We start from the raw sequence: 24,543 nt of genomic DNA, 5'->3' as shown, positions 1-24,543 counted from the left end.
AAGCAGAGCTGGGAGCCCCCAAAATGCATCTCCTCCTTGAGATGGCCCCCATTATCCCTTGAATGTGCATCTATTTTCTTAAATAAACCTGTCTATGCCTCTGACTGGCACGTGCTAAAATTCTTTTCTATTATGTATGCCAAGAACCCCACTAGTCGGGGGTCGGGTTCTCCCTTCTCTCTGGACACTGCTCATACCCTTCTTCTCAGGCACGTCTTCTCCTGTGACACTACAAAATAGCCTCAGTCTCTGAGAGGGTTAGATATGCCCTCATTCTCTCTCCCTCCTTAATATATTTGTGCTCAAACAAGAGAGTTCTTTATATATGCCTAATAGCTGGCCCATTCACCTGACTCCATAATTACCTCCAGAGAGAGATGACAAATGTGAGTGCTTTGGTACAAACCAATGGCCAGCAGTATGAACCTCTTAAGGAAAAAAAACAAATTGCATTTCTTTATTTCACTTACACAGCATCTACCAGATGCCAAACACTGTTATAGGTGCATTATGATGACTTAATCCTTACCCTGACCTGTTGATGTAGATGCACTTAATAACAGCTCCTCTCACAGATGAGGAGACTGGAGTATAGACTGCTATAAAACCTTGCCCAGGGTCACCAATCCCTCAAAGCTGGCTTTGAATGAAACCTATTTTCTTACCAATTTGACTCCCAATCTTTGTAACAGGATTTTGGCAGACATTCCTTTTTTTGGGGGGGGGGGCAGGGGCATACGTGGGATTGAACTCAGGGGCCCTCTGAGCCACATCCCCAGCCCTATTTGTATTTTATTTAGAGACAGGGTCTCACTGAGTTGCTTAGCACCTCACTTTTGCTGAGACTGGCTTTGAACTCGAGATCCTCCCACCTCAGCCTCCTGAGCTGCTGTAATTACAGGTGTGCGTGTGCCACTGCACCTGGCTCAGAAATTTCTTTTGAAAGATTTCATTTGCTACGACTCAAAAAGCCTGTGTGATCTGGTAGGAAAAGAGGAACCCAGTCCAATGCCTATAAACTAAGCCTCTTTTACTCAGGGATAAACTTAAGGGCAGAGTAAAAGCCTGGTTTGTTCAGTACATGTCTACTGCCTGGCACATGAATTATTTACTAAATGAATTAATGGAGATTGTATAAGGTCCTAGGCACATCCTGTCTTGTACCACTACCACCTTAATAATTATAATAACAACAACATGTAATGTATGTACACACATATATCATATATATATATATACATATGATAATAAAATAACAACAATGAAATGCTTAGCTGATAAGTGCTTTCTTAAGGGATTCTCAATTTATGAGCTAATATTCCCATAGGTTTACTATAAAAAAAAATCAACATGTATAACCAGGCAATTCTGTAGGATAAATCAAAGCTGTCATATGTGGATTAACAGACTTTTTTTTTTTTTTTGGTACCAAGGATTGAACCCAAGAGTGCTCAAACACTGAGCCATATCCCCAGCTTCTCTGCTCCCCTGCCTTTTTTTGAAACAGGGTCTCACTAAGTTGCCTACAGCCTTGCTAAATTGCTGAGGCTTTGTACCTGTGATCCCCCTGCCTCAGCCTCCTGATCCTCTATGATTACAGGCATAGCACTCCCAGTAACAAACATTTTGATACTAAAAAAAAAAAAAAAAAAAAAACTGAGAAAGTGTTAGGACACCAGGATTGACTTTTCCTATGGCACATTTTAATTTATAGGAAGATCCTAAAATGAAAAACTTTAAACCTAAAGGAATAACTCCTAATTACCAGAAACAGTCATGAATACTTTTGAACAGAACTCATTAAAAAATACAGCATATCTGACCACAGCATATTCAACCTGTAAAGGCTGATCTCTTAACACGTAGGTTTTCAAGAACAGAGAGGAACTCTCTGCAGGGCACAGCGGCACATGCCTGTAATTCCAGCAGCTCGGGAGACTGAGGCAGGAGGATCATGAGTTCAAAGCCAGCCACAGCAATTTAGTGAGGCCCTAAGCAACTCAGGGAGACCCTGTCTCTAAATAAAATACAAAATAGGACTGAGGATGTGGTTCCGTGATCAAGTGCCCCTGAGTTCAATCCCTGGTACCAAAAAAAAAAAAAAAAAAAAAGAATAGAAAGAACTCTCTGATTCCAATTTTTCTGCCCAATTTCAATTGTCTTAATAAACTTACCAGTGTGAAGTGCTATCATCCACGCCACCATTTTATGAAAGGTGAGGTTTCTGTCCAGTTGTCTTCGAATTCTTGTTGAGCAGCACTTTGGATTAAGGAGAAAAGAGTGGAAAAGAAATTATTATCAAGAAGTCTTTGTAGGCCAGGTGTGGTGATGCATGCCTGTAATCCCAGTGGCTTGAGAGGCTGAGGCAGGAGGATCATAAGTTCAAGCCAGCCTCAGCAACTTATCGAGGCCTTAAGCAATGTAGTGAGAACCTGTCTCTAAATAAAAAAAAAAATTAAATTAAATTTAAAAGGCTGGGGATGTAGCTCAGTGGTTAAGTGCCCTTGGATTCAATCCCTGATGCAAAAAAAAAAAAAAAAAAAATCAAACAAACATGAAGTCTTTGTCTGTGCCAGACATTTGACCTGTATCATCTCATTTAGTTTTCAGTACCACCCTATAAATTTTATCCTTCTAGTCATTTGATAGATGAGGAAACTAAAGCTCAGAGAGATATAATCATCTTCCCTATCAAACAGCCAATAAGAAATGTGACTGGCTTAACAAATATGTTTCCTGTTCTCATACCAGTGACACAGTCTCACTTAGAATCCATTGCTTAATTGTATAAAAATGTGAATTTGGATAGAAAACATATCTAACCATGTAGTTTCCAGTTCCAATTAGTTTATGCAATAAGCAGAGAATGTAGAAGTTAATAAAGAGTAGGCCTGACCTCACACACCTGTGAATATACAGTCTAGAAGGGACACAGACAAGTGAAACGTTGTATAGCAAGTGAATAGTTAAAAAAAAAAAAACAGCACTGTTTCTAGAACATCCACAGCACGGGAAGAGTAAAAGGGGTCCACTTGCTTATGTTGGTCAGAGACATCACAAGGGAGGTCACTGAACAAATAATAATAGATAGAAATAACAAGAATAGTCTGGCATGGTGGCACACACCTATAATTCCAGTGGCTGAGATGCTGAAGCAGAAGGATTGCAAGTTTGAGGCCAGCCTCAGCAACTTAGCAAGACCCTGTCTCAAACTAAATAAATAAATAAAAGCCTAGAGATGTGCTCAGTGATTAAGTGCTCCTGGGTTCAATTCCCAGTAAAATAAGAAAAAAAAATCCCATTAAGGAGATATCATTATTATCCTACACAACAGATGAGGAAATAAAGGCATAAAGAGATTTCCTTGCCTTAGGTCACACAGCCAGTAAGTGGCAGAGATGAGACTTAAACTTGGGCTATCTGACAATAGAATTTATACCAATATACCAATATTTCGTATCTCACATGATTACATTGACATTAAAAGTAGCATTTGGGGCCAGGAGTGGTGGTGCACGCCTGTAATCCCAATGACTCAGGAGGTTGAGGTAGGAGGATCGAAAGTTCAAGGCCAGCCTCAGCAAAAGCGAGGCACTTAGCAACTCAGTGAGACCCTGTTTCTAAATAAAATACAAAACAGGGCTGGGGATGTGGCTCAGTGATTGAGTGCCCCTGAGTTCAATCCCTGGTACAAAAAAAAAAAGAGAGAGAGAGAGAGACAGACAGACAGACAGATAATGGGAGAGTAAAGCACCAAAATATCTTAGATATTTTAAATATCTGGATCTATTTGATTTAAATTAGTGGTGTTGGATATTTGGCTTACTTATTGTTAATAAAATGTTCTGATTTTATAGAAAAATATAACTGCATGGAAAATTGTGCTTCCTCCACTATGTCTCAGTGAGCCACACCCAGACAGGGCGGGCTGCTTAAACCATGAGAGCTGACTCCTGGAAAAATTGAAGAAGTACTAGGAAGGAAGAGACCAATGATTCCAGAAAAAGAAGAAAAAAATTAGGTCTTATTAAGTGCTTTCTATGATCCAGGTAGTTTATCATAATCATTACCTCATTTAATGCGATGACATAACATTATTGTGTTTTTTCATGGTACTGGGGATCAAATCCGGGGCCTCACACATGCTCGGCAAGTACTCTACCACTGAGTTACAGCCTCAGCCCCTTATTGTCCTCTTTTTATAGAAAACAAAATTAAAATCTCACATTGACTGGGATATAAGTCTATTTGTCTATAAAAGGTTAATGCCCTTCTCCATCAAATCAAATGCAAGGATACAGTCACTATTGTGGTAAGTGCCTAAAAACCTAAGACAAGAATTTAAATGTAAGTACTTTATCTGGAAGGTAGTCACAATAAAGACAGTAGAATTAAAGCCTCAGGAGAAACCAATAAAGGGTGTTTTATCATGTCAGTTACCACTAGCACATATCAGTGGGCTCAGATACATCAGGGAACTCTGGGAGACAATAGGTTTTGTCCAAAAGGTTTTCTGGTTTGGGGTTTGTTTGTTGTTTTTTGGTTTTTACCCAAGGGATTAGGAAACTTGGGTGATCATCCAACAAATTTCCCCCATCATTGGCTAAGGGATGCTCTCAGGGTTCAACTCCCTAGTATTTCAGACTTGCCCCAGGAGAGGGCTAAAGGAAAACCCCCAGGCAGAGAATGACAGGTGCTAGCAGGAGGCAGCTGCCTATTTATTGCAACTTCCAGTGCCTAGGGAAGATGGCAGAGCACCAACCTCATCAGCAGTGACTCAGTGTTCACCAGTAAACCGAGCAGTGACTCGAGCCATCAAAAGAAGATTTTCCTATCTGAAAAACTTATTTTACATTTCTGTTGGTTAAAAATAAAAAAAAAAAAACCTGCCCATCTTTGTTTTCTTGTATGGTTTCATTGTCTTTTGTGCTTTTTTCAAGTTGTTTTAATACTTTGTGTCCTTTACAGTTTTAAGGAAATACCCTTTCCAATTTTCCAACTGCCACATTCCTCCCTAGTTTCTAAGAGTCCTTGTGATATTATGACTTTATATCATCTTTCCCCCATGAGTTTGAATGGAACCTGGGACTATGAGGAAATATCACTCTCCTGATTTTGTTATAGGGCAAAAGGGATTTTTGCAGAAGTAACTAAAGTCCCAAATTGACTTTAAAAGAGAGATTATCTGGGTGGGCCTGACCCAATCACGCAAACTCTTTACATCTGGGTCTAAAGTCTGAGATGTAGGAAGTCAGAAATTTGAAGCCCAAGAAGGATTTGCTGTGGTATTTCTGGCTTGAAGAAGAAAAGGGGCACATGACAGGGAATACAGGGGACTCTAAGATCCAAGAGTGGTCCCTGGATGACTGCCAGCAAAGAAACAGGGATCTCAAATGTGCCACCACAATGAATTGAATTCTGCCAACAAGAATGAGCTTGGAAGGGAATTTTTACACAGAATCTTCAGATGAAAATTCAGTCCAGCAGCCACTTTGATTTCAGTCCTGTGACACCCTGAGCAGAGAAGCCAGCCACAGGGTATTGGACTTCTGAACTATAGAACTATAAACTCATAAATGAGGGTTGTTTTAACCTACTGAACTTGTGGTTTGTTATACAGCAATAGATGACTAATACAGTCCCTACTAGAGGAGTGAAACCAGGCCAATCCTGAGGATGAGAGAATGGGAATTAGTCGGGTTGGAAAGCAGTACTGAATTACATTTGAGAGCAAAAGTTTTGCCTTCAGATATAACTATGTTACGTCCCAGCCCTACCACTTAGCCACATGGCACTAAACAATGTACTCAGTCTCCAGTTTCCTTACCTGTGTAATTATTGTAGTTCTTCCTTATAGATCTGTTGCATAGATGCATTGAGAGGTATTTAATAGGTATTTGATGCCGGGCACGGTGGCACATGCCTGTAATTCCAGTGGCTCAGGGGTGGGGGTGGGGGCTGAGGCAGGACGATTGTGAATTCAAAGCCAGCCTCACCAAAAAGTGAGGCCCTAAGCAACTCAGTGAGACCCTGTCTCTAAATAAAATACAAAATAGGGCTGGGGATGGGGTCAGGGATTGAGTCTCCTGAGTTCAATCCCTGGTTACCCCTCCCCCCGACACACACACAAAGCAATTGATGTTATTTTGTATCATTATTTAACTTTTCAGCTAGTATGGCCTGGCTCCCCAGTTAGAGGGCAAGCTTCTAACATAACAGCAGTATGTCAGATACTTTGAAAAAACCTTTAGTAATTATTTGGTTGCACAAATGAATTACATATTCATCACCCTAGAACATAAGATTATTTATTCTAAGTTTACAGACAGCATTTACTCCTGTATCTTCATTTGCCACACTATTTTATTTTCTACCCCCAACAAAGTTTTTTGAAACTTTGTTTGAAGGAGTGAGCTCACTGGCTCCTGCATGATAAATTTGAAGAAGAAATATGGTTTTGTTATGGTCCCTATACACTATCTCCATATTTCTATATTTATCATCATCAACAACATAGATGATCAAAAACGTGAAACAATACATGTTGATGGCTCTTGACAGCCTTCCCAACAAAAGCTTAGAGAAAAATCAACTGGAAAATAGAACAATAGAGAATAGTGACAGAAATACAACATTCATTGTGCAATAGTCTTATCTTTTTTAAATTAATGTATTTTTTTAATTGTAGATGGACATGATACCTTTTTTGTTGTTGTTGTTGTTTTTATGTGGTACTAAGGATCAAACCCAGTGCCTCACATGTGTGAGGCAAGTACTCTGACACTGAGCCACAACCCCAGCCCTAATGTATTTTTATATAACCAATATATCCAGCATATTATTATTTCAACATATAATCAATATAAAATATTATCAGTGAGATAGTATGTATTTTTTCATGCTGTCTTTTTTATTGTTTTTTTTTAGTTATACATGACAGTAGAATCCATTTTGACATAATTATAAAAGCATGGAATATATCTTGTTCTAATTCAGACCCCAGGACCTCTCCTTCCCCTTCCCTCTCCCCACCCCATCTCCCTGCTCTCTATTGATCTTTCTGCCATTTACCCACAGTTATTTTTTAAAGTTAATTTCTTGTGCATGTTCGTGGTGGTGAGATTCACTGTGAACTAGTTAAAATAAAAAAAAACCATTTTATTCAAAGGAAAAACAGATCTAATAGTTACCAGTGGGCCAGTGGAATGGGTCCCATGGGGGCATTAATTTTTTTGGGGGGGGTATCAGGGATTGAAGTCAGGGGCACTCAACCACTGAGCCACATCCCCAGCCCTTTTTTTTGTATTTTATTTAGAGACAGGGCCTCACTGAGCTGCTTAATGCCTTGCTTTTGCTGAGGCTGGCTTTGAACTCACAATCCTCCTGCTTCAGCCTCCAGAGCCACTGGGGTTACAGGCATGCACCACCACATGCAGCAGGGCACTAATTCTTAATTCCTCCAGCTACCCACTCTGGTATGGTCAGCAATGGCAAAGCAAGCCCAAAGAGATTTGAGTCACTTCTGAATACCACCAACCAACCAAGCTGCCATCATGTCCCAGAGCTGTGCCACTGAACCTCTTTGTTTTCTATCATTGACTTCTAAAGGGAAGTTTCTCCGTTACTGTCACTGAGAGTCTTGCCCAATTTCAATACACTATCATGCTAATGCAAGGCAGATCATTGAGACACCTTGGAGATTTCTATGCTCTATTGAAACTGGACTTCCAAAAAAAAAAAAAATGAGAAGTGGAACTGAAAAGAAGTATATATTTAATGGGGTGTAACATGAGAGTCTGTAGCTCTATTTTATGTATATTTGGTGTTGCCACATGCACCATTAATTCATCTGAATTAGATATTTATATACAATGTGAGAGAAATGGCAAACAGCAGCCTTTCTTCTGCAGAACTCAGGCAAAGTAGCCAATAGGAACGTCTGCACCTGGTAGCAGTAGAATATATAATAAATATAAAGAACACCACTTTGTTTGAATAGCATTATTTATACTTTTGAAATCACATGTTTATTCACTATTTGCTCCATAGGACTGTAAGCTCATTAATCTTGTGACCCATCGTCCTTACTTTTTTTTTTTTTTTTTTTTGGTACTAGGAATTAAACCCAAAGGCACTTAACCACTGAGCCACATCCCCAGCCCTTTTTAATATTTTATTTTGAGACAGGGTCTTGCTAAGTTGCCTAAGGCCTCGCTAAATGCATGAGGCTGGCTTTGAACTCATCATCCTCCTGTCTTAGCCTCCTGAGCCGCTGAGATGACAGGCATGTGCCAGCATTGTCCTTACTCTTTATTACCGTGTGCCCCCGGTGCTTAGCATGTAGATGGCACTTAACAAATATTTATTGGCTGACCATTCATTGATTGACAGGCTTAGTCAATTAGTATACTTTTACTAAATATATTCATTATTTCTTTATTTTTTTCAGTGCAGGGAATTGAACTCACACACGTGCTCTAACACGGAGCTATGTCCCCAGCTAGAATGCCATGTTCATTCTTACATTTGCATTATTTGACCTGTTTTTCAACTAAGACATCTATGAGACAGAAAGCATAAGGAACATGCTGGTGGAGGCCTCAAGGCTAGAGATACAGCCACACTGAGATCTTCTGACACACCCCCCACCACCACCACATTATATAAGGTAACAGGTAAGACCTAACCCTCTCACCTTCCTGTTTCTTTCTGATTTTAAGATTAGAACTGTCAACCAGACCTGCTTCAGTAGAACAACAACTCAGGAGACAGAGGCAAGAGAATGGCAAATTCGAGGCTAGCCTCAATCACCTAACAAGGTTCTGCCACAAAATCAGAAGAAGGGCTGGAAATATAGCTCAGTGGTAAAGTGCCCCTGGGTTTAATCCCCAGTGTCAAACAAGCAAACAATTTAAATTTACAACATCCTTGACATTTCTAGTCTAGGTTATTCTGAATGTTCACTCATATATATTTTGCATTTCTAAAACCGAAATACAGCAACAGGACAGTTTCAAGAAATTTAGGGGGCAAAAAAAAGTGAATAGCCAGGTGCAGTGTCATATGCCTGTAATCCCAGTGGCTCAGGAAGCTGAGGCAAGAGGATCGTGAGTTCCAAGCCAGCCTCAGCAACAGCAAGGCGCTAAGCAACTCAGTGAGATCCTATCTCTAAATAAAATACAAAATAGGGCCAGTGATGTGACTCAGTATTTTAATGCCCCTAAAAAAAAAAAAAAAGGTGAATAGGCTCTGGGGCACAGTGATCTGGGTTTGAATCCCAAAACTCCCACTTAATTTTGTTCCCATCTCACTCATTTGATGTGCAGATTTACTGAGGTGAGTTCTATGAAGCAGCAATCCCCAGTACAAAAGAGAGAGAGAGAGAGAGAGAGAGAGAGAGAGAGAGAGAGAGAGAGAGAGAGAGAGAGAGAAAGAAGAAGAAGAAGAAGAAGAAGAAGAAGAAGAAGAAGAAGAAGAAGAAGAAGAAGAAGAAGTTGTTGAAATAAGTATGTTGTAACTAATGTTGGAAATCACAATAGCTATTGAACCCAAGGACGCTTTACCACTGAGCCACATCCTCAGACCTTTATATTTTAAATTTTGAGACAAGGTCTCACTAAATTGCTTAGGGTCTTGCTAAGTTGCTGAGGCTGGCCTTGAACTTGCAATCCTCCTGCCTCAGCCTCCTGAGTCCTGGGAGTATAGGTATGTGCCAATGAATCTGGTTGTACTCACTCATTTTAATCCCAATCTGTAAAGTTTCAGGTGCAAAGTTTGCATTGCAGGTAGGAAATTGTGGAAGGAAGGACATGCTCAACCAAATGCTGCTTGTTGCTACTTAAAATATATATATTCTTTTATATACTTAGATAAAATATCTATCTGGTTACAGAGATGACCCTCCCTGCAATTTGAAGAGCAGCTCATTTCACCCCTGTCTTGGGAGATCCTCACTAAGATCTTCACTCCCAAGCTACAAGAAGCCTAAAAGCTGCCATTACAACATGTGCTGTCATGGGACATGGGACATGCTCAACGGCAGTGCAATTTGAGGTTGTGGGGTAATCAAGATTTCTTAACTTGGTCATCCTGGTGAAAACACTTCCTGTTTCTCAGATTTTACTTCCTCTAAATAGAAAGTATTCGAATGGGGGTAGGGAAAATGAAAAAGAATTTTGTCTCTGTAGAAACAAAAATCTACAGGCCGTGGACTTCATTCGGCGAATGTTCATGGGGCACCTACTCTATATGGAACACTGTAGATGTTGGTAGGTGGTTCACCAGTCGACTTTCAAGCCAGTGGAATTTCAAGTCTGTGGTTTCAAGAGGTGGTTTGAAAATCCTTGTAATCAATGACTAATGTTATTGTTAATTGGGGATTTTGTTTGGAAGTCAGTTTGCAAGACAACATGGTGCCACATAGAGTTTGTGACTTAAATAAAGGAACTTCTTCACAGTATTCTCCAGAGGAAAAAGTCATGATTCTTTCTGGAGCATCTTGAAATGTTTGCCAAAGGGCTGGGGACATAGCTCAGTTGGTAGAGTGATTACCTCACATGCACAAGACGCTGCCTGGGTTCAATCCCCAGCACCACAAAATAAATAAATAAACAAACAAACAAATAAATAAATAAATGTCTGCCAACATTCTGTCTTTTTGTCTTTATTGTTCTTGTTCCACTGAAGCAAAGATGAAGATATTAGAGTTATTTTTTGCCACTTATTGATCTATTTATTTATTTGCAATGCTGGGGATGGAACCCAGGGCCTCTCACATGCTAAGCATGTGCTGTACTGCTGAGCTTCATTTCCATTCCCCAACTCTTATTTTATTTTATTTTTTTTGGTGCCAGGGATTGAACCCAGGGGTTCCTAACCACTGAGCCTCATCATCAGCCTTTTTTATTTTCTATTTTGAGACAGGGTCTCACTAGGTTGCTTATGGCCTTGCTAAGTTGCTGAGGCTGGCTTTGAACTCATGATCCTCCTGCCTCAGACTCCCAAGCTTCTGGGACTACAGGCTTGTGTCACTGGGCCCAGCCCAACTCTTATTTTAATTTAGACTTGGAAGAGTTCAATTTGGGCAGTAGGTTTAAGATGGTATGGCATTTTTTTAAAAAAATTCCCATTGAACTTTATTCCTCTTTCTATACTCAGTACCTCAGATGATATGGCATTTTGTAAAGAGGTAAAATAATTTGTAACTACTTAATCTGTCTTAATAAATTAGGTGTTATAGGTTCTTAAAGAATTTTTTTCTTTGGATCAATGTGAATTTAATATAACTAGGGAAAACCAGGCAAAATTTAAGGCAAATTAAACTTGTTATTGACAATTTAGTTTGCCTTTCTCCCTCCAAATATTCTGTGATTGCTAAATGAAGTAATCACTCCTCAGCTGGACATTTAAAATTCTGGTTCAGCAAAATCCCAGTTTTCCTCTCCAGTCTTGCCTCACACACCTGCCCTGTGTGATCCTCCATTCCCATAAAAGTACTTTGCTTGCTGCTCTCCTCCATTAATGATCTCAATAAGTATTTTTTATTTTTTTTTAAATTTCAATTTAATAAGTATTTTTTTGAAAGCTTGTTGATATAAACACATACATTTTGTTAAAAGGAAAAACCAAGGCTGCTAGTCACTAATAGTCCTACCTAGGCTCCGATTCCTAATTTTCCCAACTACATTCCTTGTTATGGTCAGGAATAGCAAAAGAATCCAAAGCAAAACCACACATGTTGCTGGACAGGATTTACAAGAATAAGATTTCCTCACCATTTTCTGCTCTTTTGCTCTTACCATTTTCTCCATGTAGAATGTCTTTGTCTCTCATTTACACCCCCGAAGTGTTTATTGACCCTCATATGCCCATTTCTAATGTGACCTTTCTTCATTCCTTGGCCACCTTATAGAATTTCTCTGTCCATTGATCCCCTATAGGTCTTTTTTTGGGGGGTTGAAGGTACCAAGGATTGAACGCAGGGCTGCTTAAACACTGAGCCACATCCCCAGCCCTTTCTTTTTTATTTTTTATTTTGAGACAGGCTTCACTAAGTAGCTGAGACTCACTGAACTCGTGATCCTCCTGACTCAGTCTCCAGAATTGCTGGGATTACAGGCAATTCTTTTGCCTGGTCCCTGTAGATTCTTTTGTTTGGTTTGGTTTGGTACTTGGGATTGAACACAGGGTGCTCTACCACTGACACACATCCCAGCCCTTTTAACTTTTTATTTTGAAACAGGGTCTCCCTAAATTGCTGAGGGCCTACATTGCTGGGGCTGACTTTGAATTTGTGATCCTCCTGCCTCAGCCTCCTGAGTCACCAAGATTACAGGCATGCACCACTGCACCGGACTCCTCATAATTCGTTATTTATAACCAATCAAATTGTGCTTTGTAACATACTTTTTGAGTATATGTACAGATGATAAATTCATTGATTCTTACCCAGTAAGAAATTGTTGTCAGTTACAAATATTCTTCCCACTGAATTTTTTTTTTTTTTGCCTTTTATTGGAGTACATTTAGAGGCCACTAAAGTGTTGGCATGAAAGTGAAAGGAGCCCTGGACATTTAGAAAGCTCTGTACTCCTTAATTCCAGCATTCCATGGACTCAATGATTCTTAGTCACATTTCATTGTAATGTGACTCTTTGCCCATGGACTCCATCTGCTTAGGATGTTATACACAAATATATTTTCTCTGACTTAAATTTTTTTGAATGACACTGAAAGATTATTTCTCAAATATCACATGACAGCATCATAAAGCCCTATTTATATATACATATATATTATATGTATTTATATACATATAATATGTATATGTGTATATATGTATGTGTGTATGTGTGTGCACATACACACGTGTGCTTACTTCATTGCTGTTGTTGAGATACAGTTTAGTTGGTTGCTTTTTTAAAATCTCTTTTCAGGGTGAAATGGTTGCCTTAGGGAGTTCCATCCACAAATAGCATAGGAAAACAAAACAAATCAAAAAACAAAAAATGGACATGGATTGGCTCATGAATATTCTATAGAACCTGGAAGCCTCACAGACCAGTGGTTTGCTGTTCCTAAGAAAGGGCATTTTGCATGATGGCTTTGAAAATTCCAGGAGCTCAGTAGAGTGTTTGCTCTTACCGCACTGGAACCCCTGAGGAAGGAGAGCAGATTTCTGCAGACAGGCAGCAGGATCAGCATGCAATTGAAATTCAGGCAGGCTGCAGGGGCCCTGGCCAAGGCCAAAGCCGACTGGAAGAGGCAGAAGAGAGCAGAGTGACTCCTATGAGCACAGGACGCCCCACCCCCACTTCCCCAGGATTCCCAGCATGACACCACACCAGAGCTCCAAGAGATCTGGAAAGGAAGGTCCTTCAGACCAAAGGATTTTCTTTTAGGGCCTGCAAGGACCCTTTGTTTTAATCTTAAACTGGTCCCTTACCCAACCCAACGTTTTATTATGAAAAGTAATAAAGTGGTCAAAATTTACTCTGAATATTTGTTTATTCACCTCCCAGATTGCACCTTTTACATTTTACAATGCTTTTTTTTTTTCTTTTTTTTTTTTTTTTGGTACCAGGGATTGAACCCAGAGGCTCTTAGTCATTAAGCCACATCACCAGCCCTTTTAGCCCTTTTTATTTTTTATTTTGAGACAACCTCTTGCTAACTTGCTTAGGGCCTCACTAAATTGTTGAGGCTGGCCTTGAACTTGCCATTCTCCTGTTTTAGCCTCCCAAATTGCTGGGATTACAGGTGTGCACCATCACACCAGGTATAAAACTGAACCTTTTAAAATTTTTAAACAGGACTTTCATAGCACTTAGATTTCAACAATAACTGAAGTTGCTTTGGTATGATGTTTCAGCATAATCATTAGCTTTATAATGTTTAAAGAAGTTACAACCAGGCACAGTGGCACAGGTTAGTAATTCCAACTACTTGGGAAGTTGAGCAGAAGGATCACAAGTTCTAGGCCAGCCTGGGCAATTTAGCAAGACTCTGTCTCAAAAATAAACAAATAGCCAGGCACGGTGGCACACACCTGTAATCCCAGCAGATCTGGAAGGCTGAGGTAGGAGGATCACAAGTTCAAAGCCAGCCTCAGCAACTTAGGCCCTAAGCAACTCAGCCAGACCCTATCTCAAAATAAAAAACAAAAAAAGTGGCTCAGTGTTTAAGCATCACTGGGTTCAAAACCAAGTACCAAGTAATTGACTGGGGATGTTGTTCAATGGTAGAGTGCCCCTAGGTTCAATCCTCAATACTTTCCCTCACACACAAAAAAAAAGAAGTTGCTTCATATTTTGGAGGAAGAAAGCATCAATGTGAATAAGTTTAAAGCAATTATAATAATGTAGCAAATTGTGTTTTATAAGTATTTATACATGTGATTTATAATATACTGAATACTAATTAATTGATAGTTTCAGCATTAAATAACAAATGATGTTTTCTGGGAGCAGGCACAATAATAATTACTTTCATTCTTGATAAAGAGGTCGGACAGTTCAAGGAAACTGAGCTTTCTAAAGGACCCAAGGAAACTCAAGGGCCTCACTCGCTGGCCTACTAAAGAGATGGGGCACTAAAGCAAGTTCCTCAAAGTTTCCTGGTGTAGACAGAGGCTGATTTTTCTGAAGGCCACTTCATCACATGTCACCAGGAGCAGGATTCTCTATACACAAAAGTGGTAGGAACCAGATGACTTGGAAAATATGGAAAATCTCACTTGTCTTACATGCATCATCCCTAGATGGATAGCTTCAACCTGGCCTCCCATGGTACCATGGTTCTTGGGAGGGAAAGGCTGCTGCTGGGACCCTTTACCACATCCTCATTTGTCACACTGACAGAAGCATTAAGAGACTCTTGCCCAAGAAGTTCCAATGGAGGGAGTGAGGCTGATGGTGATGTTTGGATTGGTCAGAATATATATTTTTTAAACATTAAAGGAAATAAAAATAAGAATGTCTGACTAGAAATGTGAACTGGTCAATATTGCACAAGACAGATATTATACTCACCCCAAGAAGTTTTCGAGTGTAATAGTACTTTTCTTCATTGTCATAAACCCTGTAGTACCAGACAAAGAGGAAGACGTTCATCCCCAGCCACACCAGCTGCACAAACAGAAAAAGTCACTTGAATTTCTCCTGTCTCAATAGGTAGATTCCACAAAAGATCAGAGTCAGACGAAGGTCAGGACTTCCCCAAGTCCAGCATATGACAAAGATGGTTACAAAGCTAGGGGAAACTAGCTTAAAGCCCACAAGAGCATCGTTACCCTTTTCTGTGATTAACCTTTGCACCCTACATTGCTCCCCATGATTGTTTTACTACTTGGACAGTATGCCAAATTACCCATCTGTCCTCCCTTCTTTTTTCCACTTCTTTTCTTCTTCTTCTTTATTATGGGGGAGTTACTGGGGATTGAATTCAGGGGCACTCGACCACTGAGCCACATCCCCAGCCCTATTTTGTATTTTATTTAGAGACAGGGTCTCACTGAGTTGCTTAGGGCCTCACCATTGCTGAGGCTGGCTTTGAACTCGAGATCCTCCTGCCTCAGCCTCTCTAGCCACTGGGATTACAGGTATGCACCACTGCACCAGGTCCACCTCTTTTCTTCTTAAACTTAGATAGATAGCAGGGGTTGACTGGCAAATAACAATGGAAGGAAATACATTACTGTTGCCATCCCCCTATCAGTAGGACATTGTGTTCTGCTCTCACAGGTGCCAGTTACCTCTCTGCACCACACTGCATTGTACCCAACTAGCGGGAGTCTCATCAGCTAAGATGCCAAGACTTCTATTCTACTTGGTAAGTTTTACTTAACTTTTGAAGGAGGAAATAGAGATCATGAGCAAGGGGTAAGACACATGAGATTTAAAAGCAAAGAAAGCTTTCTAGTTTGTGACCTATTTTTTCGTCCCCCAAATTGAGTTTATTAGTTGGTGACACTACCTAGTTGTCTACCTTCAGCTCCATCATGATCTTTTCTTAACTATTAAATTACTAGTTATTAGCCAGGTGGTGCACACTTGTAATCCCAGTGACTCAAGAGGCTGAGACAGGAAATCTTAAGTTTAAGGCCAGCTTGGGCATTAGTAAGACTGTGTCTCAAAGTTTAAAAAAAAATAAAAATAAAAAGGGCTGGAGAAGTGGCTCAGTGGTAGAGTACCCCTGGATTTAATCACCAAAAAATAAATAAATTAAATTAAATTAAAAATTTTAAAAAAGGACTGGGGACATGGCTCAGTGGTAGAACACCCCTGGGTACAATCCCCAGTACCAAAGGGGAAAAAAAAAAACTATTTATTCTTAATATTGACTACTAAGTGTCCATAGATGCTTGAGAACAATCTTAATTTACAAAGAAGAAGGTGCAAAAGCAACTTTTCCATTTCCTGACTTTGTCATTCTTCCCAACTCTGGCTTTCTAAACAGTGCCTTCACTTTCAAGTACATGAGCACATAATTTCAAAGGCGGTCACTTCCTGGGGAAAATTATAGAGAAAGCTAAAAGTACAATTTCAACTTGTTTTCTCTAAGAGTACCCTGCTCTTAAAATGGTGATAAGAAGTCAGGTTTACAGTTTCAAATCTGCAGAGTTCGATATTGTATTAAAATGTTGGTTTGACATAAAATATAATTTCTAAAGCTATCTTTATAGGTCACAACATGAAAATTGGAGTAATGATATACCTGAGATTTCTCTCGTGACCTATGCTTTTTTATTATCAACTCTTAGTCTTGGAACCACCCTTAATGATTAGCAATACCCTCGTCACTTTAAGCTGTCTTGGGTTTTACAATATTTCTCTTATATGTACCAAAGCTCACCCTGAACAATGAGTTCTGGGTTGCAAAAGATGAGTTTTGGTTTTTTTTTTTTTTTTTTTTTTTTTTTTTTTTGGTACCAGGGATTGGAACCCCGGGGTGCTTCACCACTGAACCACATCTCAAGTCCTCTTTATTTTTTTTTATTTTGAGACAGCAGCGTCTTCCTAAGTTGCTTAGGGCCTCGATAAGTTGCTGAGGCTGGCTTTGAACTTGGGGGTCCTCCTGTCTCAGCTTCTCAAGCTGCTGGGATTACAGGTGTGCACCGCTAAATTGGGCCAAGGATTTATTTGTTGCACCTGTCTACAAGTCTTTATCCACAAGTTAAAGAAACACACACATGTGCTACAAAACAGTCTTAATAGCAAAATATTTGTTGCTATATTTTATTTGTGCCTCTAATTTTTTTGTATCTCTAAAATTCAGAGTCCATAGATTTTGTGATAAATTCTTAACAAAAGTTCCATTCATAAGTGTTCCTTTTTTAACATCATGCTTCTATCAGCTATTCAAAAAGGAAATTTAGAAATCACATTTCTTTCTACCCAATTTGTCCATTACTGCTTTGCTGAGACCACCATCTAAGATATAGTTGTAGTCTTTGTAAAAAATAAAAAGAAAAGAAAGAAATCAACATCTACTTGGAAATTAGTCAATCTCTACTTACAAAAATTGTGTCTCCAAAGAGTTTATACAGATTTATATATATATATATATATATATATATATATATATATATATATATATATATATATATATATATAGTTTATTATATATACACACTATATATGTGTGAGTATAGACAATTTATTTCAATTATTTTCTCTTGAATTTTAGTTAACTTTATAAATAACTCAAGTTTAGACCACAGGAGAAAAAGAAGGTACTTATTTTTAAAAAGAAATTTGAGAACTTTGGTTTCAGTACCATTACTGAAGTAAAGGCCAATTTCTCATACATGTGCCAGTCTTCTATTGCAAAAATGGTACAAAATTTCCATTGGCCATTTTTAAGTAGTTTAAACACAGAAAGTAGGAACATTTGCCTCTGAGTAATGAATAAACACTAAGAATGAAGGATCATTAGAAGGAATTCTCTTTTACAATCTCTGAAATGCTGGCAAACAGTACTCCTAAGAACTCAGAAATAACCCAGGAGAAATGAGCACCCAAGATACATTCTTTCTACTAAAGAATTTGGAAAATGAACTCAGTACTTCTAAGGATAGACATTTGTTCCCACACTCAATCAATTTATCAAAGAAACAAAACAATGTTGTTCTATTTTAGCTTCTAAGAGAACACAAACATGTCAGAGCATTCATAATTAATCTCTTGTTGGTACTTACAATGACAAAGATGGAGAGCCCCTCATTGACAGCCCAGTTCCCCATGGTGACAGAGGTTCAGTATGTTGTGTCTGCCTTTTTTCTATACTGTGCTGCTTCTCCCCATGAGGAAATGAAAACAGCAGGCTTGGGGCAATATATTTCCTTTTGTGCTATCAGAAATTAGCTAATCATTGGTCAACTGAAAACCCTGTTTCCATAACAAATTTAAATCTTTAAACCACAAAAAGTACAGATGATATGGCTATAAAGATCCAACAACAACTAAGCATGTTAGAAAATGAAACCAATTTCTATAATTGAGAGACAAATAGTGCAATTCATAGGATGTGTTTTACAGCATGAACTCACATTTTACTAAGCAGTTATTTGCTTGAAATTTTCAAGTCACTCGACTAACCATTTCTTGGTAGCCACAACACAAGTGTAATTTCTTTTCTTTTCCTTTTCTTTCTTTCTTTTTTTTTTTTTTTAATTTTTTGGGCCTGTACTGGTGATGGAACCCAGGGACGCTCTACCACTGAGCCACATCTCCAGCCCCTCTTTTTAAAAACTTTTGAGAGACAGTCTCACTAAGTTGCTGAGGCTGGCCTCAAACTTGTCATCCTCCTGCCTCAGCTTCCTGAGTCACTGGAATTACAGGCATATACCACTGCACCTGGCTTGACAGGCTCTTTGAAAAAAGAGGGCATTTACAGCCTCTTTGAAAAAAGTAACAATAATGATGCTTGATATTTATAACTTTTGCAGGGAGGTACTGGGGATTGAGTCCAGAGGTGCTCTACCATGAGCCACATCCCCAGCAACCCACCCCCCACCTTTTGTTTTTGGTTGCTCAAAACATTACAATGATCTTGGCATATCATATATCATACATTTGATTCAAGTGGGGTATGAATTCTTATTTTTACCACGTGTACAGATTGCAGGATCACATTGGTTATACTTCCACGTTTATACATACTGCCTGCCATACTAGTGTCTATTGTATTCTACTACCTTTCCTATCCCCTTCCTATCCCCCCTCCCCTCCCCTCCCATCATCTCTCTCTACCCCATCTACTGTAACGCATTTCTCTCTTTTCCCCCCCTTTTCCCTCACATCCTCTTCTATGTAATTTTGTATAACAATGAGGGTCTCCTTCCATCTTCCATGCAATTCCCCTTCTCTCTCTCCTATTCCCTCCCACTTCTTGTCCCCGCTTAATGGTGATCTTCTTCTCATGCTCTTTTTTTTTTTTTTTTGAGAAAGTTCTTTCTAAATTGCCAAGGCTGGCCTCAAATTTTCTCAGCCTCCCAAATTGGTGGGATTACAGACTTGTGCTACAGGCCAGGCTGGTGACTTATATTTGTAGAATGTGCTAATTTTCTATCACACACACACACACACACACACACACACACACACACGTGCATGTATCTATGATTTGAAATGTGCATGTAAATATATTTGTGTATACACACAGACACATATGCTCACACATGTACATCAATTCATTTGATTCTTGCAACTCAATCCCTATGAAAAAGGTTCTATTCTTATGATTGTATTTACACATGAGAAAACCAAGACCCTGAGTAGTTAGGTTGCTTGGCCATAGTCATATAACCAGGAAATAGTGGAAGTTGGGATTTGAAACCTAAACAATGTGGCTTCAAAGTCTATACTTTTAACCATAATACCAGAAAAAAAAATCCTGTATCAAACCCACCCTAAATCACTCCACCTACAAATATAGGAAATGAAAATATAACAAAATGTTCAGTGACAATCATCTACCATGGAAAATATGGTATACCCTGTGCTAAATGTACAAACATAGTCAGAACTAAGGTATGTCAGATATGGTAGATGCCAAAGCAAGATGTAGCAATCCACTCTCAGCTGCTACCCAGTCCTTAAGACAGGAAAGAGACAGGAGGGTAGGATGGTGCTGGGTATGATGGCACACGCCTATAATCTCAGTGACTTGGGAGGCTGAGGCAGGAAGATCACAAGTTCGAGGCCAACCTCAGTGGCTTAGCTAGACCCTCTATCAAAATAAAAAATAGAAAGGACTGGGCAGAGGTTTCAGGGGGTCGGGGGATGTAGCTTGGTGGTAAAGTGTGCCTGGGTTCAAACCCTAGTACCAACAAAAAAAAAAAAAAAAGAAAAAAGTAGTATGGTAACGTCCACTACAAGATCATAGTTAACTAATTGCACAAAGATGGTTGTACAGCACCTACAGCTAATAGGGAGATTTTAAAAAGAAATTGGCCAGGTGTGTGGTGCACACCTGTAATCCCAGCAGCTCAGGAGGCTGAGGCAGGAGGATCATGAGTTCGAAGCCAGCCTCAGCAACTCAGTGAGACCCTGTCCCTAAATAAAATTCAAAATAGGGCTGAGGATGTGGCTCAGTGGTTGAGTGCCCCTGAGTTTAATCCCCAATATCCCCCTTCCCCAGGGGGGAAAAAAAGAAATTGGAGGAGTGGAAGGGAATTGGGCCAGCTTCTGGAATTGACAAGTAGCAAAGTAGTATTGTTTTTCACTTTGTAATGTTCAGTAAAAGATATTCAACTCTGACCTTCTCTATTGGTCTTGGAGCACGGATAAACCACATAAAGGGAAGCTGTCCTGGTTCCATTCCACAAAGAGACGAATTCAAAGAAATACAGTGGAAACGTGTGCCAGTTACTTGCTTCTTTGCTCTCATCTATTCCTGACCTTTTCCCTGCCCTGCTGTGTTTCAGAGAGAATTGTATTTGGCAGCTTCGTTGGCCCTCTGACTTCTGGTATGTTTAGCTAAACTGGAGGATAGAGAGCCTGGGAGAAGCCAGAATGCTGCTTCTCATAGCTTCCATTTCAAGTGGCTGCATTTCCACTGAGCCTCCAGCTCCCACCAGTCAGTCCCTCCCTCTGTGCCAAGAGCTCCTGCTGGCCAGTAACCATAGTAGTTCTGGATCTTGCCAAAGGTCCTGGCTGTTGAGCTGGAGTTTCATTGCCTCCCGCCTCCTCAAAGTTCCCCTCTAACCCTGAGGGTGGTAACCATTTCCTGTTGTTTATCTTAATGTTGCCCCTACATGCCCTGCTGGGATTCTCCATTTTTCCATCATGCATACAACAATTTCCTGGTATGAAATTCCCTCTGTTGAAATACAGTGGTTTCTGTTCTTCTAACTGGACTTTGAAACAAAAGTGATTCAGATGTGTACTCATTTTCTCATGTAATTTAAGAATTGAAGCATATATGCCTAAAGAGCAATAAACCCCCTTAAAAATCTATTCTCCAAACTCATCTTCTGCCATTCTCAAACTCCTCTACAGGGATGACTGCCCTTCCACCAGCTCTTTGAAATAAAATGAAGTCTTCTCTTTAGTACCTCTTCTTGTTTTTTTTTTCTTCTGTGTCCCTGCCTAATGGCTCATCTTTCTTTGTCCTATCTAAATATTCAAGCTCTTCCCACAGTTTTTCATCTACCTTCTGAAGCTTATATTATTTGGAGAAAACAACAAGAACAAGACCATGTTATAGTAGGAAATAGTGTTCCCTATTATATATATATAAACCTATTTCTTCAGCTCGGGAGGGTGAGGCAGGAGGATCCTGAGTTCAAAGCCAGCCTCGGCAACTTATGGAGGTCCTAAGCAACTCAGTGAGACACTGTCTCTAAATAAAATATTAAAAAAGGGCTTAGGATGTGGCTCTGTGGTTAAGCACACTTGGGTTCAATCCCCAGCACAAAAATAAATAAATAAATAAACTATTTCCTAAACATTTTTCCCACTCCATTTCCTGTCCTCTGCAATTTCAGAAGAAACTTCAAAAAAGAAAGGTTCTTTTTCATGGGTAATCAACCATTCCCTCCTATGGCTTTTTTTTTTTTCTTTCATGAATGTTATCACAGGGCTGCGAGCAGTGATTTCCTGGGAGTCTTAAGAAGCTCAATTGGTTCACAGGTGGAAGAAGAGAGATCAGTTGCAATGAAGAGGAAAATCCTTCTTTGGAAAGTAACTTCCCTTTTGAGAACACTGTGTAAGAAAAATGTACTGTGCTCTGCTCTTAGAAAGGCAGGAAGGTTTATAAAGGAACAACAGGATGCGTTGACTGGCATTGACTAGACAAGGAGATGAAGAAACTTGAACTTCAAGCAGTAGCTAAGGCTTACTTTCTCCCAGTCACTTTGATTTCCATTGTATCCTAAACTGTTAGTGTTAAGCTAGATAGTAGTGAACATCAGATACACTCACCAAGCTGTGTGCAGTGGTGCACATCTATAATCCCAGTGATCGCAAATTCAAGGCCAGCCTCAGCAATTTATCAAGGCCCTAAGAAACTCAGTGAGACCCTCTCTCTAAATAAAATATAAAATAGGGCTGGGATGTGGCTCAGTGGTAAAGTGCCTCTGGGTTCAATCCCCAGTACCAGGAAAAAAACAATTGTTAACACAAACAGAATGAGAATCAATAGTTAAGGAAGGAAAAGGGATGAGGATGTTTGGAGACAAATACAATGGCAGTGTTTGAATTCTTGAGTCCCATCTGCCTGAGACACTTGTTCATCTCAGTTATTCTTGAAGATTAGGTTTCCTGAGAAGCAGACTCTGAGATGACAGTAGTGTGCAGAAATTTTATTAGGGAATGTTTTTGGGAGATAAAGACCTGCAGAGGGAAGATAAGAAAGTAGGAGAGAGCTAAAGGGAAAATTGAATAACCATGTGGTCACACTAAGACCTCCACAATGCTGGAGAGAGACCTGAAACTAGGATGACCCTCAGTGACTTTGGGAAATATGGTTTTCTTCACTGAGACAGTCAGGAAATAAATGTTTCATTTTTTAATTTGGACCTGGTGGCCAGGCTTTAGTATTTAACCCAGTTACTTAAAACAGAAATTCCCAACACTTACTACTTCCTACTTTAAAATTTAAAAAAAAATGTAGTTGTAGATGGACAGAATGCCTGTATTTTATTTGTTTATTTTTATGTGGTGTTAAGAGTTGAACCCAGTACCTCACAAATGCTAAGCAAATACTCTACTTCTGAACTACAGTCCCAGCCCTCTACTTCTTACTTTTAAAAGAACACTTTCAACTGGATTTCTACTGTTAATTTTGAGGAGTGTTCTTACTAACTCATGCTTTTATGAAACCCACATTTATTCCATAACCAGAGTCTCAAAGTTTAATGAAAGTCCAACAATATTGCGGGAATGGGATTCAGATACTTCATCTCCTGTTTGAAAGAAAAAAAAACAAGGCAAAGAGAGAGAGAGAGAGAGAGACTCAGGTAGGAAGGGGAATTTGCCGATTTCTGCAAGTAAAGACATGGAAATTGTTTTAATTGGCATTTCACATAATAGAAAGTGAAAATATCTCGGGGCTGGGGATGTGGCTCAAGCGGTAGCGCGCTCGCCTGGCATGCGTGCGGCCCGGGTTCGATCCTCAGCACCACATACAAACAAAGATGTTGTGTCTGCCGAAAACTAAAAAAAAAAAAAAAAAAAAGTAAATATTAAAAAAAATCTCTCTCTCTCTCTCTCTCTAAAAAAAAAAAAAAAAAAAAAGAAAGAAAGAAAAAAGAAGGTGAAAATATCTCAAGCCAATTAGGGTGGTGCACACCTGTAGACCCAGTGACTCTAGAGGGTAAGGTAGGAGGATCACAAGTTCAAGATCAGCCTCAGTAACTTCAAGGGACCCTGTCTCCAAATAAAACAAACAACAACAACAAAATAAAGGGCCGAGGATGGGAATGTACCTCATCAGTAAAACACTCTTGGGTTCAATCTCCAGCACCCCATCCTTTAAAAAAAAAGTGAAAATGTCTAGTGATGAAGTTTTTATTTTTAACTCTTTTTTAAAAATATTTTTTTAGTTGTAGATGGACACGATATCTTTGTCTATTTTTATGTGGTGCTGAGGATGGAACCCAGTGCCTCACACTTGCGAGGCAAGTGCTCTACCACTGAACTACAGCCCCAGCCCTATTTTTAATTCTTTTTTTTTAATATTTATTTTTAGTTGTAGTTGGACACATTACATTTATTTTATTTATTTATTTTTATGTGGTGCTGAGGATCGAACCCAGGGCCTCGAAAGTGCTTAGACAAGTGCTCTACCACTGAGCCACAACCCCAGACCCCTATTTTTTAATTCTTAATGTTAAATGTGATTTGCATACATTAATTCATCAGAATGAGGAAGAAAATGGGGAAATGGTGCTAAATATTAATTTGAATTTAAAACTTTTCAGTATGTCTCCTGTGGTAAATTGGCTTACTTCCTTTTTTCTGAAAACAATCTATTTTTACAGGCTTCACTTAGTCTTAGTAACAACACCTAACATTTATGAAGTACTTTAGGCATGCCTTG

General features: G+C 39.3%; 1 protein-coding gene across 1 annotated transcript in view; it reads right to left on the bottom strand.

Annotated features, from left to right (window-relative positions):
* The window catches only part of CYBB (cytochrome b-245 beta chain), a 43,795-nt gene extending 25,498 nt beyond the window's left edge, over nucleotides 1-18,297 (bottom strand). Inside the window, exons 1-4 of the mRNA XM_081276824.1 lie at nucleotides 18,197-18,297; nucleotides 15,030-15,125; nucleotides 13,144-13,254; nucleotides 2,175-2,259 (exon numbers count right to left, since the gene is read on the bottom strand). Of these exons, the coding sequence (XP_081132950.1) occupies nucleotides 2,175-2,259; nucleotides 13,144-13,254; nucleotides 15,030-15,125; nucleotides 18,197-18,241 (337 nt within the window). The 5' untranslated portion in view covers nucleotides 18,242-18,297. The remainder of the gene's footprint in view (nucleotides 1-2,174; nucleotides 2,260-13,143; nucleotides 13,255-15,029; nucleotides 15,126-18,196) is intronic.
* Nucleotides 18,298-24,543: the final 6,246 nt, after the last annotated feature.

This window comes from Spermophilus citellus (genome assembly GCF_964194105.1).
Source record: "Spermophilus citellus genome assembly, chromosome: X".
Lineage (NCBI taxonomy): Eukaryota > Metazoa > Chordata > Mammalia > Rodentia > Sciuridae > Spermophilus > Spermophilus citellus.
This window is presented reverse-complemented; position numbering and strand designations above follow the sequence as displayed.